Source organism: Lissotriton vulgaris, chromosome 12 (genome assembly GCF_964263255.1).
Source record: "Lissotriton vulgaris chromosome 12, aLisVul1.2, whole genome shotgun sequence".
NCBI classification, from domain to species: Eukaryota; Metazoa; Chordata; class Amphibia; order Caudata; family Salamandridae; genus Lissotriton; species Lissotriton vulgaris.
In genome coordinates this window covers 440,754,838-440,773,006 of record NC_141700.1, presented here as the reverse complement: position 1 = coordinate 440,773,006, position 18,169 = coordinate 440,754,838, and the positions used below count along the sequence as shown (strand labels likewise).

Below are 18,169 nucleotides of genomic sequence, written 5' to 3'. Positions count from 1 at the left end.
CTGGAACGACCGCTCCATTGTAAAACAAGGGAATAATTTCCTGAATGTCGAGAATCCTTTGTGGAGGAGGGAATGCTCGACAGACAGTAGTGTCCAGTACGCCCCTATGAACAGGTTGCACTGAGAGGGCACTAGGTGAGACTTGGGCACGTTTATCGAAAAACCCAATTTGCACAACAGCTGAGTTGTCACCTGCAGATGATGAAGCACCTTCTCTGGCGACTCTGCTTTGAGCAACCAATCGTCCAGATAGGGGAAAACTGGAATCCCCGATCTTCTGAGATGGGCTGCCACCACTGCCATCACCTTGGTGAAGACTCGAGGTGCAGTAGTAAGTCCAAATGGGAGAACCGCAAACTGATAATGTTGTGAGCCCACCGTGAAACGGAGATACTTCCTGTGCGATCTCAGGATCGGGATATGAAAATAACGTCCTGCAAGTCCATTGACACCATCCAGTCCTCTTGCTGCAGCACCTGAAGAACCTGTGCAAGGGTGAGCATCTTGAACTTTTCCTGCTTCAGAAAAAGGTTCAAGATCCTGAGATCCTGGATTGGACGTAACGTGCCATCATTCTTGGGTATCAGGAAATACCTGGAGTTGCATCCCTGACCCCTCTCCCGCTCTGGAACCACCTTTATCGCACCTTTTTTAAATAAGGTTAAGACTTCCTCCTGCAAGAGAAGAAGGTGGTCCTCTGAGGAAGCCCCTTGGCAAGGAGGGTAATTTGGAGGGAATTCCCGAAAGGGAAGGGCATACCCATTCTCCCCAAGATTGAGAACCCAAAGGTCTGTAGTGACCAATTCCCAATCTTGCAGAAAGTGAGTAAGCCGACCCCCCCACAAGACCAACATGATCCAAAATGGTGGATCTAGGGCTGCTTTGGTGTTGTAAGAGGGGGGAGGTAGAGGAAGTGGAGGAGGAGGGCTAACGGCCTCGTGGGCAAACTCTGTCTTTGCCCCTGTAGGATTTGTACAAGGTGTTTTGCTGCTGCTGCTGTTGAGGTTGTCTATATGTCTGAAAGGACGACCTCCCAAATCCTCTGTATCTCCTGAAGGACGAGCATTTAGTTTGAGCTTGAAGACCAAAAGATTTGGCTGTTGCCTCGCTGTCTTTAAACCTCTCTAGAGCAGCATCCGCCTTTTTCCCAAAAAGTCCTGAACCATTAAACGGTAGGTCTAAAAGCGTAGCTTGAACATCAGCTGAGAACTCAGAGGACTTCAGCCATGCACTCCTTGTAGCCACAGAAGATCCCATGATTCTAGCTACAGAGTCAGCAGTGTCTAACCCACTTTGGATCACCTGACGTGCAGCTGCCTGAGTATCATGTAACACTTCCTCAAAATTCTTTCTATCCACCTCGGACAACTTAGGTGTGAGCTGTTTAGCCAAATCGATTAAAGCATGGATATATTTACCCATAATACAGGTGGCATTAGTTGACTTTAGTGCCATGCTTGCCGAAGAGAATACTTTCTTTGCAGATTGGTCAAGTTTCTTAGACTCTCTGTCCACCGGGACTTGAGGAAATGCACCTGAAGATCTTTTTGAGCAGGCAGCCTGAACAAAAAGGCTCTCAGGAGAAGGATGGGAAGATAAAAAGTCAGGATCCCCTGGAGCCACCCTGAATCTCTGAGCAATGGTTTTGGAAACTGCAGGAGCTGAAAAAAGCTTGCGCCAAACTTGCATCACAGGGTCAGTGATTGCCCCATTGAATGGCAGTAGAGGTTCAATTACAGAAGAAGGTGAATGAAGAACTTCTGTTAAAATGTTCGACTCAGTAGTGGGAAGCTGAAGATCCAAAAGTTCTGCTGCCTTTTTGATCACTGTTTGATATGGAACCACATCCTTGGAAGGAGTATTAGTTGCAGGCAAAAGCTCCCATCTTGAGAGATATCAAGGGCACTTGCTTCCCTTAACTCAGCAAAATATTCATCTGAGTCCTGAACCTCACCTTCCTCCATCTCATTCTCCTCCAAATGATACCTCTGTTCTTCTATAACCCTCTGGGATTCTCTCCAAGATCTTATTCTAGGTGCAGGCATCGATGGAGCCAAGACCGACTCCATCGGATTCATAGCCGGCGTCGTACACGGATCCGACGGCGCCACCTGCGCCGAATGAGGTCGAATAGAAGGCGCCGGAGAAGATGGAAGCGGCGTCGATGTCCTCGGCGCCGGGGAAATGCCAAGACGTCGCCGCTGGAAGAAAAGGCATGAAAGTGGCCTGGGCATAAGCCTGAGGAACCCCCAAATTAAAAGCTAATGGACCCATGGGACCCGAAGTTGCGCCAGAGGGGTACATAGCCCTGTTGAAGACTCCGTACATAGCATTGAGATAATGCAACGGATCTTGACCCGGACCTGGGAAAGGAGGATAGGTCCCCGGGACTGAATCTGAGGCAAGCTTTACCGTGTTAAGGCCAGCCAGCGCCGACAGCGGAACCAATAGAGTCACTTGCTCCTCCAGCACAGGAATCTCTTCTTCTGGAACCGGAGAATGAACCAAAGTCAGTGAGGGAACCAGCGTCGGGGATCGAGGTGGAGAAGCTGCAGGAGAAGCCGATTTTTCAGGAGAAGCTGGATTCGAGGGAGATGGAGACACGAAGTCCCTACGGCGTCGACGAGATGGAGAGGTCGACTCCGGTGCCGCTTCTTTATCAGAATGGCATCTTGATGAATGCATCTTCTTCTTCTTGTGCTTCTTAGCTCTCAAAGCATGTCCTGACGTCGACTTCGAGCCTGACCTCGACCTGGAGCGTGACCTCTACCTTCTACTACATCTTTTTTTTCTAATCTTCGCCATGAACAGTTTCGATTCCCTCTCTTTCAGTGCCTTCGGATTCATTTTCCTGCAGCAAGCACATCCCTCGGCGTCGTGGTCTGACAATAAACACCAAACACAGTCCTCGTGTGGATCAGTAATGGACATATGTCCTCTGCACTCCCTGCAAGGCTTGAACCCGGACTTCCTCGACGACATCCTTAAAAGGAAACAAGAAGAAGCACAGGAACACAGCCATACACACAAAGTAACAAACGTAACAACGGAGAGTCCTAGAAAAACCGTTTGCATCGACGGCGCAGAAAAAAGGGAACTGATGTCACCACACCGACGATGCTCTCTTATGGCTCCAATGACGTCAGCGGAGTCGCGAGCAAAGCCAGGCTTCTGTGGCGTCGACCTCGTTGGCGTGGAGAGCTACAAAAAAATTCTGAATTCTGCTGGCGCAGGGGATATTCACAAGGTGAGGAATCCACTGGCAGATGTATTCATCAGAAGAAATATTACTCATTTGGAAGAAGAACTGAAACCACTTGAGGTTGATAGTGCATGGAAGAGACTGACTAATGGTCTCTCTTCTGTTGGTAATTAGATTTCTAATGTAGGTAGACATATTGTAGGTAAAGTACTGATGCCAATAATGGGGATATCACTAATCATTTTAGTGATAATGATTTGGGGCAAATGCTGCAGAAATAGAAAAAGATATACAGTAATTGAGAAAAAGAAGAAAAGAAAATTAGATGAAATTCAAATGGAAGAGTTAAATGGGGATATACACAAAAGAATGAAAGTTTTCCAGAATGAGAGTGGGAAAATACCTTCCAAAGTAATTGAAGAAATTGAACTGGGAGAGTGTTGAAGTTGGCATCTGGTTCCTTAATTTGTGATGATATAAAATATCATCAAAGAGGGGATTGATGGAGCAAGGTTTCACATATACCAAAACTTGCTTGGACTCAGCCATCTTGAAATAACCTATAAGTCTTAATATGGCCGCTGAAAATGCGGGAACTTTACTGCGCATGCGTCCGCCACATATACGTGGTGTGACATACTTCTGCTTTGGTGAGAACTCCTCGCTTCTGCACACTAGTGTCAGGAATGGCCACTTTAAACCTCACATGCTAATGCTTATGCTGCTGCTTGTACTAAGCTTGTTCGTTCTGCTTAACTATAAATGCAAAAGTTAAAATAAAGTAATGGGGTTAGAGTAGAGATAAGTGGTATACAGTGCATTCATTTATTTTTGTATTCTAATATGTTTCTCTTGGACTTTGCTGATAGCTCGTACTTGGGCCTGAATACTGATAAAACTCCATCTTGGACAAAGCTGCGCGTGCGCACTCTAGCTCTGAAGTTTCTGAAGCATTGGCATTGAAGCACCGCCAAGAATCATCTTACCCACGATGTCTATGGGAAAATGCCCTTCTGACCTCAGGAGGAACTGAAGCTATACAAAATGTATCAAATTTGTTGAACAGTTTTGCTGGGTGGAGTAAAAGTGCATGGGAAAATAAATTATGGGCAGTAACCGGAATCAACTGAAACCAATAATGAAATGACCTCATCTTAGGATGGTGTTATGACCTCTCCTCGTCTTTCTGACCAATCACTGAAGGGGAACACAGATTTGCAACATTTAGGGGTGGTACATTGCCCTCAAAATGGTATAACTAAGGTAGGTATAGATAGAGAAATTGTCTGACTTGACCGAGTCGCTGACCTGTCACTGACCCAATGCGTGCTATAGGAGATCGAGAGCAGAGGTGCTGGGGGAGCACTCTGTCAGAAGAATAGAGGTGCAGGTGGGAAATTATCGATTCCCCAGTCGGGGTACCAAATTTTGCTAGTGAGGGGTGTGACGGTGGCATTGCACTTAGCTGAGGTCACCTGTCCTAATCTGCATCTGTCTTGTCCCGTGGGCACCTGCTTAGTCAGGAGCCTGGTCCTTATTTGCCCGAGCCCGTGACCAGGATTGGTCATTGCACCATTCTAGGTAAATATAATGCATGTGGTATGTCCTTGTGCTATTTCCCTTTCTCACCCTTCCCAGGTACCGATGTTTAAAGGTGTTACTGTGATTTCCTACAAACTTTATTTCCTATTGATTATATTTCTGCTGTAAAATTTATGGTCACGGTATTGTGACCTCTTTCTTTTTGACTCAGAAAATCTTGCATAAATAAAGCTTTTAAAACTTTCCCTGAATCTGTGGTAATTACAGGAAAAGTAAATGTGTTTAAATATTACCTGTTTATGCTAACTCCCTTTTCGAACCCTAGGACTTATAGCAAAAGTGACAAGGATTGGTAAGTCATGGTTTACAGGTGTAAGTCCTAAAAGCACACAAATTACTGATAGGTGATTAGTTAGTAATCACAGGCAGGACTGCTAGTTCAAGGTGTGAACGTTTTATGGACCCAGGTGAGTATGGTAAATTTGAGCTAGTGGTACCGCACGTTCTATCACTACCTTTCCAAATGTGACTCTCCAAGAGTAGTGAGGTCAACAGTCCCAGCGGACTTCAGGAGGTTATAGTAGGATTTCAACAGACTAAATAGGACATCGATAATATAGTCAATAAACTCAGTGTCTGGCCACATCAATATCTGTGTAAAACGAACACATCATTTCTTTTACATATGTTAGTTTAAATTAGGGTATTTACAAAATGAGTTGCCCTAGTGCAATTATTGACGAAATCAGTTTTTTCACTTTAACATAGGTAGAAAAGGAACTTTGTAAAAATGTATGTTGGCCTTCTTGAGCCAAAACTGACTTAAAACCAGTTCTGCCACTCACCATACCATCAGAGTTGGTATACACATTATTGGCTGGGAGAGTTACCTACCATGGCAGTGATTAGCTATCTGGGAGTGGACATGAGCAGTTGGCAGAGCAAAGGGCAGCTTTATAGCTGTCTCTTTTGAATTGGAGATGTCAATGAGGGATTTTCCTATTCATTCTTGGACTCTCCTAAATAGTCAGACTCCAGCCACAGTAGGAGGAAAAACAGTTTTGACCCTTATACCTAGGAGAGTGGCCAAGAAGCTGAAGAAAGACCTGTCTGGTTGCAGAGGGGCCCAGTCATATTGAATAAGGGATCCTAGGTAATTTTACTGTAAAGCAAAGAGGAAGCTGCAAAACGAGGAGGTGGGACTGAGAGAAAATAGTTAAGATTGGATGGTAGATTTTCTCCACTCACAAGCTAGTGAACAGGATACATTTGATACCACATCCACCACCTATTCGGAACATTTCTAGACCTGGAAAGACTTAATCTAAAGAAGAACACCCTGCTCAAATAATGATTCTGACTAATCCTGGAAGAAGACTCACACAAGGACTTCTGAAGTCTGTTGCCACCCAAAATCTGGACCTGATCTCCAAGGGTCAATTGGTTGCCTCCTGTTTATCTGCTCCATGGACATAAAAAGTAGAAGAATTCCTGACTCCAAGAGGGCCCAGTTCACGAGGGATAACTAGACCTTGCACATGACCTGGCTGGAGTGAGAGACTTGGTGACCACTAATGTGCCGTAAGGAGTTAGAGGATGCAGGACTAACCAGAAGAAGTTTTCACAAGAGTTGGAAACTAAGTCTGAAGGTAAAACCTTTGACTGGGACCACCCACTTGGTGTATCTATCCTCTGATCAATTGCTGTCATCCAAATAAAGCCTACCACAAATTGTTACTTTTTCATAAAGCTGGAGATTATTTTGGAGCTTTTTACCTTAAAACATTTAAAATACATACCTTCTGTTGCCCTTACCCTAATTTTATAATATTGGCATATTTCTGCTCAGTAAATATTGTCTCTATTTTATAAATTGGTTTGGAAATTGTATTGTGTTGTATTTCATACTTTAAAATTGTTGGTACTCCTTAAAAATAGCATGTACATCCCTGGGGACTGTGTGCTGCTTGTGTCATAGGTACCAGGGCTTGAGCAGATGTCCTCTCAGAATTTTGTTTTGACCTAACCAGATTGGATTTATTTAGTTGGCAGAGGTGCTCCCCTCCTAAATTAAAAACCCCATAATATATACTATGAAATGTCTCTACTGCCCTAATTTCTCAATTGGCCTTGGTTAAGGATTAGACATCTATGAAACTTTGACGTTCTGTGATGGAAAAACTCAAACATCCTTCACTCCAACCTAAAATCTGGGGTGATTTTAAGATGCCTCTGGGCCATTACAGAATGTTTTGGTGCCTAGTAAACTATTTGCCATTGATCCTTCTTTCAGGAATCTGGAAGAATTGAAAAGGTTAGGAGCAGAATATATGACCTCCTATGTGGCTATGTGTTAATATGTCAAGTTGCATATTTAAATGCTGGCATCGGGCTAGCATCCATTTCTACACTCAAAAAGGGTTCCAAACATCAGAGACCTGTATCTTGCAACTGGCCCGTGGAACAGAAGATTTACAGTTACAGATAACATGGTCTTGCAGTAACCTTTCGGGTTGACAGAGTCTGGCTGGGCATTTCCCTAGATCCTCCTATTTTGAGGCCTATTGTTCTCCATGCCTACCAGTAAAGCTTCTACTTCTTTCAGGTCACAGTGAGCAGAGCTAAACTCTTTGGTCTGCTACTGAATTTGAAGAAAAGAGTAACCAGCTGGGCCCTGTTTCTGGCTGACATCTAACTGGGTCGGGGAAAAAGGTTCTCTTGCAAAGTGCAGATGAACTGGTAAAACCCACCGGCTGCAACTATTGGCTTTATGGAGATTAGTGTGTATTCTTTCTTAGGGACACCACTTAGAAAACAGCAGGTGAAAGGCAACCTATCTTTAATAGTGTACTCTCTCTTAATCAGGGCAAATTGCTTAACTCTCAGCCTTTGATGAGCAGGGAATAGGAGGGGGGAGCAGATGGTGCAGCTGGTCAAGGAATATAGTATACACTTTGACAAATTCTAGGCAAGGTTAGATATGTTACTTAGCCTCCTAGGCAAATGCAGGAGAACACATGAAGGAGAGAGGGGAGGTCAGTGGCTATGGTAGACAGAAACTGACTTGGCAGTATGCATATATTCCCCTAGACCACCAAGTATTTGAGAATCTCAGTGCAAGGTCCAAGGAATAATGTACACAGGGGTAGTCGCAGTCACATCAAAATGAAAACATCCCAAAGGCCAGCCACCATTTTGTCCAGATCCTCAGCAATGTACTTAATGGACAAAATGTATTTGGCACATCGTCCACCAGCATACCAGAAATGTGAAACAAGCTAAAACACCCAATACAAGTCATGGCGGGAAGACAAACAGTTATGAGGCCTTTGAGGATATTCTGGAAGGCCCACTCTCTATTAGGGGCTGAGGAGAAAATCCATCTCCCTTGATTGCAGTTCAGCTAGTATTTACATTCCAGCTTCACAACAGCCTATTGAGAGAGGGCGGTAGCCATTTGCCAAGGTGCAATCAGCAGAGCCTAGAACTATGTGGCATTGTGGGTAAAAAGAAGTTGGACTGGAATACAGCCCTATGTAATTACCAGTGGCTGAGATTAATTCAAGCATTCCACCCATCACATTTTTTGTATACTTCAGTGTGACATCCTAAATGAAACTGGTATGCACAGACTTGGGTCCCATGCTCACTGAGCCACTGTAACACCAAGCTGCACCCTACTGACAGGGCCGGACTGGCTACCAGGCTTTTTGTCATGCTGCCAAGCTGGGGGCTAATTTCGTTGATGGGGACCTGCGTGTGCAAAACAAAATTTGTTTTGCATTGTTGATTTCGAAGCACATGCAGGTCTCCATCTACAAAATTAGCCCCCACTACAGTGACATCTGCCCCCAGAATGCCAAAATGCCCGGTAGTCAGTCCGGCCCTGCCTACTGATGAGGCCCAACTAGTCTGAAACTGAGGGCTTACATGTTTTCTGGTTGAGAGGAGACCTGGTGTGGCTCTTTAGACTAGACTGTTCCTATTGGGGCAGCAGGATCAAGGTTATTTGCATATTGTTGTTGGCATGGTGGGCAAAACAAAATGGACTGGGATGCAGCCTGTGTAATTACCAGTGACAGAAATCAATTCAAACATTTCACTTGTCACTTTATTTTATTACACTATAACTGTTATGATGTCAATAAATTATGGAAAAATACAGGGCTTGTGGAAAACACCGAACAGTGGCAGGGTGGACCAGCTTTACTAGCCTTGTAAGAACGGTTTTCCAAACAGTAACATCTTCAACTAATTTTTTCAGTGCCTCTGGAGGGCAACTCACGAATCTAGGGAATAATGTTTACAGGTAAGTTACTTCTCCTTCTCCAGCAAAGGATGCTCTTTTGATTTGGAAACTGTAGACTACACTTCATAAAACCAACAAAAGGAGAGGTAGGGAGAGGTATGCAACACTCATTTTCCCCGGTTATGTATATTCAAACAAGAAAAGAGTGTCATATAGTTTGACAAGACCACACGAAGGAGCGAAAGGAAAATAAAACCGGCCTCACTCAGGTCAGTTAGGAAAGCCCTCACTCACCACCTGGTGATGACATGCTTCATCATTGGGCCCCACTAAAGAGGCTGAGTGCCTCTTTAGTGTGCTTCGACGCCAGATCTACTGCGGAGCAGGATTTGTGAGTTCAGGCGTGAAGTGAAAATTAAATTAAATGGTGGTGAAAGGGTTAAAAAATGTCTTTAGTGTATCCAAAAAATGATTTATTATTTGATCACTTGGGACATATACTTAAAATTAAGTGTAGGAAAGTAGTCCACAATTAATTGTGTGGTTATTTCCAAAATAAGTTAATCGTCAGTCAACATGTTTCTGCCTTTGAAACGGTGTGAGTTTACCAGGCATTCGTCAGGACTATATAAGTGTACTAAACCCTGGAGGTATGGACACGCTAAGGCCCACCGTTACCTAGGGACGTGAAAGTGAAAAGGAAAGTGAAAAAAGTGCAAAAAAGGAAGAGAAAATGTCTTCCTAATAACTCCTGGTTTAGGAGGCTTTCTATGGTATCCACCTTTCTATCATAATTGTGGTAATATTTGCTCAGCAAATTCCTCTAGTGTCTCTTAGTTTAGCTGATGCTCTTAAAAAGGTTATCACACAGAATAAGGTCAGGGGATCTCAGCCCATTTGTAGAAATACGAGAGCTTCTTTCACATGTCTAAGATTGGCCTTTTTAAACAAGTGTATTAAAAAGTGACGCCTGGGCAGTAGATAAAATGGGCATATTAATACAAAATGAAGGGTATCCTGCGGAGATCGGGGATCGCAGTCGCAGGGACCCTTGGACTCAACTGAATTGGTAAAACCCACCGGCTCGGCTAATAAATGATGTAAAAGGTTGAGCCTAAAACGTGTAAATAAAAATCTATCTTGAGCATTATGTATCATGGCGAGGTAATGCTCCAAACCTCTACAGGACCTCACTACAGCATGTGCCTTAACTGACTGTTTATATCTCTCCTTAACTTCTCGTGCTATGGTATTATGTTTGAGAAGCATCTCCTTTACTCTGACCTGATCCCGCTTTGTTATACAGGATGGCGTCAGAAAAAAATCTTCACACCCAATGCTTTCCAAACCACCCTTCACGTACTTGAGCCATGGGATGGACATTCCCTTCTACCTCCCCAGGCAGTCATTAATTATCTGTTTTGTCAGACTGGCTTCTGGGTTGACCCAAATCTTTAGCCAAGCAACGAGAGGTCTACTCCCCACCCTATCCTATATGTACTCACAGCCCAATTCTTCATGTAGAATAAGAGCAGATACACTCTAGGAGATTTTAAGGAGCCTTCTCAGGTATTTAGTTTCCTCTATTTGCAATTTAGATACCTCCACCATCCCCCACAGTTCTGCCCCATATGCCACCTTTGCGTAACAAATGGAGTTGTATAAAGTCAACATCTGCTCAGGTGACCATCGCCCCAATCTGAGACCAAAATTCATTATTGCCCCTGAGCTTGATACTAACTTATTACAATGTTCCTCAATCAGTGATTTAAAATGTAAGCCCCTATCAAATAAAATTCCCAGGTATGAAAAGGTCTGTACCTTCGCTAAACTCGATGTACCCATTTTTTAGTTATATTTATATATCAATATGAAGATATTCTGCCATTTATGAATACTAGAGCGAATTCCATGGTGAAGACAGAAGATATTCCGAAATGCTGCACTGGAAGCATACAAAAAAATTGGGCAAGCTGCACTAAGTTTTCAGATTTGGGTGATTTAAGCATTTAAAACGTCTTAAATCCCCACTTAGGTGTACTTAATAAAGCCAGAAACCTTTTAGTTTAGGTGTCCTTAAATAAATATGGGAACTTTGGGAAAGCACTAGTAAATGCATAGCTTGTAAATAAAAGGGGATCTTTATCCAGTGGGAGGGAAGATCAAATGGTTAGTGGAAGGGATTATTGCTGTCAACAGCTTCTGAGCCATTTATTTTTGTTTGTTTTTCTTCTTTCCTTTGAACACAGTCTACAAGATCAATGGAACATTGGAGACAATGTTTCGTATATCTTAACATGGAAACACATATGTGAATTTTTTGTTAATCACAAGACTACTTGTAGATTCTGAAGGATTCTTGGTGACTTTTCAGTATACTCTTCTGACAATGGGGATAGCATATTAGCCAACCACACTGATTTAGATGGCAGGCTACCACTTTTTTTTTAGCAATTCCTACCATCTACAGATTTTATGTCCCATTCTGATGGGTTTTTAAGGCTCTCCGCCAGCTTCCATCCATTGGCCAATCTCATTACAAATGGCTTCTAAGAGCAACCCTGCATATGCAGCTCTGAGGTCAAGCTGTACACACACAGGCTGGTCCAGCTTGAGGGGAGGGGGTGATGGAGACAGATTTGACTTTTGGCCAGTTGGATTAGTCTCAATCAGCTACCAGCCTGCTTCCCAATGTTAATGGAACTGAAAGAAGTGAGGCCTCTGATGTCTTTAGGCTGAGCTGAGGTGTCAGCATCAGCACTTCATCAGTCCTCACAGGAGACCTCCAAGAACCACCAAGTAGTCAACCCATGGCCATGTAAGCGTGGTCAGTCATATTAATTAGGCATGGGGTACTTGCCCAGACCAAGCAGATAGGAGGCTGCTGCTTGGTATAACTAAACTGTCTCAGTGATGCCAGTAAAAGACTGCACTGAACCGAGCGGTGCCAGAGCATCTTAGTGACAATCTTGCCCCCTTCATCCAAGGATACATTGCGACCATGTTTTAAAGGGATGCATGTTTCATTTTTAACCATATTTGTGAAGCGAAGGAAAGCAATATTGAGTTCAGACGTAGAGTCGAGTTATGGCTATAACCTCTAAGGTTTGCTGCCCAACACTGCATCTCTCATTTCCTTAAAGCATTAACAGTGACAGAAGCACTCCAACATTAGAGATATTTTATTAAGGAAAAGCCATTTCCATGGAAGGAAAGCAATGACCAAAATGCAAAGAGTGTCCTAAATGCATGCTTCAGAACTTATAAACTGACAACATTAGACAGCATTCCTTGTTGCAAGACCTGCTTGGAAAGTTAAGTCTCACTGCAGTACTCACAAGCTACTCACTTATGTTATGTCATGTACTTATCGTGATGTCATTTGGGTGAAATGCCACATGATCCTTTTCTCCAATCCTAGTACTCTGTCATGTGCTGTGTTGCCAACCGATGTTCAGTTGATGTCATTTCCGTTGATGTCACCATTGTTAATTAGTGGTTTAGAAACCTGGAAAACCATCTTTCTGGTCTCATAACTTTGCCAAGTATGGAACAATGCCAAGTTCCTGCTAACCCAAGAATACTTACACAGGTTCTCGATGCTCCTGATGTAATTGTTGCAAAGATTGAGAGAATCCAGCTTTAGGAGAGGCTCAAGATTCTCGATTTTGTGTATTAGGTTTTGCTGAAGGAAGAGACAACGTAACTCTGTCTGGGCATCAAGGTTCTCAATCTTCTGAAGTCCGTTGCACTCCAACCACAGACACCGCAGCCCTGTGTACTCTTCAAGATTTTCAATACGGGCAAAACCTGGAAGTTGGGAAGAGGAAAATGTGTTAGACCGCTTAACAACCAAAAGAGGGGAAAAATGCACCTAAATTAATTTACAGAAAAGAACGTTTTAAACAGAAACATCCTACACATTAAGGAGATGATGCATTTGATCACAGGCAGCAATATGGTTAAATGGGTTGGTGCTGAGATGATGTGTGGAGAAAGGGACATTATAACCTGCAGGCTTATAAAACCTCTGTTTCACACTCAATAAACAGATGGAGATTTAATCATGTCCAGGGGAAGAGTGCACCTTCTTTCAGGATGATGAAATGTCTGAAAAATTTGAGTGGGATTTTGGAGAAGAGCTTTGTCCCCACAAACAAAGATTATCCCCCTAGAGACACAAAAAATGGCTAACAAGTACACATTTAACGTGACCTTCGTTCACATTGTAGCCATCCCTGGAAGCGGCAACAGTACCTGCTTCGCAGCTGTATTCTTTGGAATTCCTTTTGAATTTGATAAAAGTCGGAAATGTTGGCTAATCGAGGGCATAATGAAACACTGTAAATGTCAGGGGACTGACACCTAGTAGGGGACCTCTGGCTGTGGGTAGGCTGGGAAGCCCAGATTTTAACAATCTTGCTCTTCCAGTGGTAAGGGTGACTCCTTCCAGTAGTCATGATGCCACCAACGTTTATTACAATATTGGATTTTGAGCGCTCCGTTGAAGACAATGGAGTTGCTCTGGGGTTCTACTGGTTAGTAGAAGCCCAGAGAGCAACATTCCAATGTTTTTATCATTTCACCGCTGTTGCTGTGAACAAAGGCCTCTCAAAGCCCAAGGGGATTTAAACCCCCTCGGGCTCCGAGAGCCCTTTGTTGTTTTTACAAATGAGAACCTTCTGCCCTCTAGGGATGGAATGTTCTAATAGCCTCAAAGCTCCCCGTAGCAGGGAATGTTTTAAAAGCCTTAGAGCTCTCTGTAGCAGGCTCTACTGGCCATTAGAGGCCTGCTCCCTTGTTAAAGACCCGCTGGAGTGGGACTTCAATGGCCGGTAGAGCCCGCTAGGTTGGGCTATAATGCTATATTAAAACATCTGAATGTTGAGCGCTCCATTGAAGACAATGGAGTGCTCCGGGCTTCTACTGGTTGGTAGAAGCCAGGAGAGCAACATTCCAATGTTTTTTCATTTCACAGCTGTTGCGGTGAACAAATGCTGCTCAAGACAAAGGGGATTTAAACCCCCTCGGCTCAGAGAGACATTTGTTTTTACAAATTAAAACATTCTGCCCACTAGGGGCGAAATGTTCTAATAGCCTTAGAGCCCTTCATAGCAGGCTCTACCGGCCAACAAAGGCCGACTCCCTTGTTAAAGACCCGCTGGAGCGGAACTTCAATGGCTGGTAGAGCCTGCTAGGTTGGGCTCTAAGGCTATATTAGAACAAAGCATGGGCTGAAAATTCGTTCCGCTCGCGGAATTTGCAGATTTTCTGCGATTTCGCGATCCGCGAATCTCGCAAAATCGCAGTAAAATCCGCGAATCAGCGGGACGAATTTTCAGCCAAGCAGGTGCAAAAGTTGAAGCTAATTTTTGTAACCTTTTACAAAAGGGTTACCTAGAAATTAACTTCAACTTGGGCACCTGCTACTGTAGGTGCTTCTGGCGCCTCGTTGCCTACTTGCAACTATTCTCTGACCCTGCTCTGACCCTTGAAGCAGGGTCAGAGAATAGTTACAAGTAGGCAATGAGGCGCCGGTCACGAAAATTAAACCTCAACAGGAAGCACTGACAGATATCAAAACAAGCATTTGCATTGCAATAGGTCTCGCATTAGGAAAGTTTGAGCTATTGGTCTTGTAAATGACAATTTTTTTTATTTATGTGTTGGTTTTGAAAATAGCTAAATTAATAGCTTTGTCATTTACAATGCTAATAGTTATAACTTTCGCAAATGTGACACCTATAGCATTTGTAATGCAACATGTTTTTTATTTACATGACTTAGATGTATTGATATTACAAATTGCAATGGCTTTAAATTTTTTTAAATAGTTAATACTTAAATAAAAGTGATTTTAATTTATAATGGCAATTGCTTCAACTTTTGTAAGTAACTTTTGTGAAGATTATGTTCGGTGTATTTTATTGTGACGAAAATCCAAGAACAGAAGTGAAATATTACCATCTTTTTGTGACATTTGTAATAAAGCTTGAAACATTGAGAGAACATATTTGAACCAGTTGTTGTTGAATGGTTGCGCAGATTGATGCTGGGGTGGCGCTGAGTGGTGCTGTGGTGGTGCTGAGTGGTGCTGTGGTGATGCTGAGTGGTGCTGTGGTAGTGCTGAGTGATACTGGGATGGTGCTGAGTGATGCTGGGGTGGTGCTGAGTGGTGCTGTGGTGGTGATGAGTGATGCTGTGGTTGTGCTGAGTGATGCTGTGGTGGTGCTGAGTTGTGCTGTGGTGGTGCTGAGTGATAATGTGGTGGCGCTGAGTGATGCTGTGGTGGTGCTGAGTGATGCTGTGGTGGTGCTGAGTGGTGCTGAGTGGTGCTGTGGTAGTGCTGAGTGGTGCTGTGGTGGTGCTGAGTGATGCTGTGGTGGTGCTGAGTGGTGCTGTGGTGGTGCTGAGTGGTGCTGTGGTGGTGCTGAGTGATGCTGTGGTGGCGCTGAGTGATGCTGTGGTGATGCTGAGGGATGCTGTGGTGGCGCTGAGTGGTGCTGTGGTGACGCTGAGGGATGCTGTGGTGGTGCTGAGTGGTGCTGTGGTGGTGCTGAGTGATGCTGTGGTGGTGCTGAGTGATGCTGTGGTGGTGCTGAGTGGTGCTGTGGTGGTGCTGAGTGATGCTGTTGTGGGTCTGAGTGATGCTGTGGTGGTGCTGAGTGGTGCTGTGGTGGTGCTGAGTGGTGCTGTGGTGGTGCTGAGTGATGCTGTGGTGGTGCTGTGGTGGTGCTGAGTGATAATGTTTGGTGCTGAGTGATAATGTGGTGGTGCTGAGTGATGCTGGGGTAGCGCTGAGTGATGATGTGGTGATGCAGAGGGCAGAAAGGCACAAAAAGCAGTCTAACAAAGTGCAGAAGGGCAGAAAAACAAGGGAAAAACGAGTCTAACAGAGGGCAGAATGGCACAAAAAAACAGCCTAACAGAGGACAGAAGGGCAGAAAAACAAGGGAAAAACGAGTCTAACAGAGGGCAGAAGGGCACAAAAAAAGAGGCTAACAGGGGGCAGAAAGGCAGAAAAACGAGTCTAACAGAGGGCACAAGGGTACAAAAAACGAGTCTAACAGAGGGCAGAAGGGCAGAAAAACAAGGGAATAACAGAGGGCAGAAGGGCACAAAAAACGAGTCTAACAAAGGGCAGAAGGGCAGAAAAACAAGGGAAAAATGAGTCTAACAGAGGGCAGAAGGGCAGATAAACAAGGGAAAAACGAGTCTAACAGAGGGCAGAAGGGCACAAAAAACGAGTCTAACAGGGGGCAGAATGAATCCCGCCCTGCGTGTTTGTCCACGAAGATCGCACCGTTTTGTGCAATACCTTTACTCAACTGGAGTACTTTCTACTGTCTAATCAGTAAGTGCTCCCTCCTTGGCTAAATGTATAGGGGCAGATTTACAATTACTGGCGCAACTCCAGGGATGCGCCAGTTATTGTGCGCCACAGCTCCGCCACCCATGGTCCGCCGCATTTACAATGCGGTGCACCATGTGGCAAAAACGGCACAGATGCGTCATGCATCTGTGACGTAAAAGCAGAGCATTGCTGTAGCAGCGTCACAAGCGCAACGTTGCTCCAGCAATGCTCTGGGGGGCCCTATCTCCCCAATGCTGTGTCAAGCCTTGCCTGCTTGGCCTAAAAGTGACTTAGTGAAATCCTGTAGATTTCACTCAGCCACTTTTAGGAGGCGTTCCTGCGCCGGAACGCCTCCTGATGGCGCAGGGCTTTACAACGTGACGCATCTCTCAGATGCGTCAGGTTGTTAATACCCAGCACCATGGCGCATCTTTTGTGCTGCCGCTGCGTCACAAAAGTGACGCAACTGCGTCGCAAAAGAGGAGCAAGCGGCTTGTAAATATGCGCCACAGTGCTTTTACTACACTGTAGCTGCGTAAAGGGCCAGAAGATGTGTCTCCAGTGACCATGTGTGCCTGTGCCTATGTTACAGGCACACATGGTCACTGGAGACATGTCTTTTGGCCCTTTACGCAGCTGCAGTGTAGTAAAAGCACTATACATTTACCCAATGAGGGAGCACTTACTGAATTAGCCAGTAGAAAGTACTCCAGGGCAAATCGCAAAAAAATACGCAATTTCGCTGGAAAATTTGCGAATTCGCAGGTTTTTTTGTACGATTTCCATGGGAAATTCACAAATTTCACCCATGCTTAATTAGAACATCGTAATGTGAGCGCTCCATTGAAGACAATGGAGTGCTCTGGGCTTCTACTAGTTGGTAGAAGCCAGGAGAACTATATTCCAATGTTTTTTCATTTCACAGTTGTTGCGGTGAACAAATGCCTCTCAGAGCTCAAGGGGATTTAAACCCCTCAACTCAGAGAGACCTTTGTTTTTACACATTAGAACATCCTGCCCACTAGGGGCGAAATGTTCTAATATCCTTAGAGCCCTCAGTAGCAGGCTCTATAGGCCATCAAAGGCCTGCTCTCTTGTTAAAGGCCCTCACCTTCGGCTCGGGTCTTTAACGCAGGAGCGGGCCTTTAATGGTCAGTAGAGCCCGCTACGTCGGGCTCTAAGGCTATAATAGTGCTTAAGCAGATAGAGCCTTCCAGAAAGAACCCCGAACAAAGAAAAGGTCTTAAGACAAAAAATCCTCCTAGATGGCAGGAAAGCTCTAAATGGATAGGAATAAAATCCCAAGCAATGGGCTTTACATCCAAGGAGCAGGAGAAGACAGGAAACAGCAGGGGAAATCAGGAACTGTAACTACTAAAGCTGAATACCCAGGAAAACCTAGAGCAGGTCCGGAGCAAAGAAACACGGCTCCAGGAAAGACAAAGCATTGCAACATAAGGAGTAAAGGAAATCTGAGCCCTATAATCCGTAACCACACAAAATTACTTCACAGAAAACGAGTCCCTATATTAGATTGGGAACCTCTAAAAGGTTGGTAGCCATCTTGGATAGAGACATCTCGGTAACCCTCCCTAGAGGATTCTGGGAAGTAGAAGACCACTCAGCATGGAGACGCTAAAGTTATCTCTCACGAGAAATCCCCAGGGAGTTGAGCGAAGGTGCAGAACAATGTACTAGCAAGCTATGTTACAGGGTGGCATACATGTGGCATCCACCAGGTAAGTGTGGTCACTTAATCTACATTTGTCAATCAATCAATCAATCAATCAGGGGTTTGTATAGAGCCCTACTCACAAGTGAG

The 18,169-nt window shown here is 44.4% G+C and overlaps 1 protein-coding gene across 1 annotated transcript in view; it reads right to left on the bottom strand.

Moving 5' to 3' along the window:
* The window catches only part of DNAAF1 (dynein axonemal assembly factor 1), a 485,669-nt gene that overhangs the window by 224,998 nt on the left and 242,502 nt on the right, over positions 1-18,169 (bottom strand). The window contains exon 14 of the mRNA XM_086945201.1: positions 12,582-12,803. Coding sequence (XP_086801327.1) covers positions 12,582-12,803 — 222 coding nt within the window. The remainder of the gene's footprint in view (positions 1-12,581; positions 12,804-18,169) is intronic.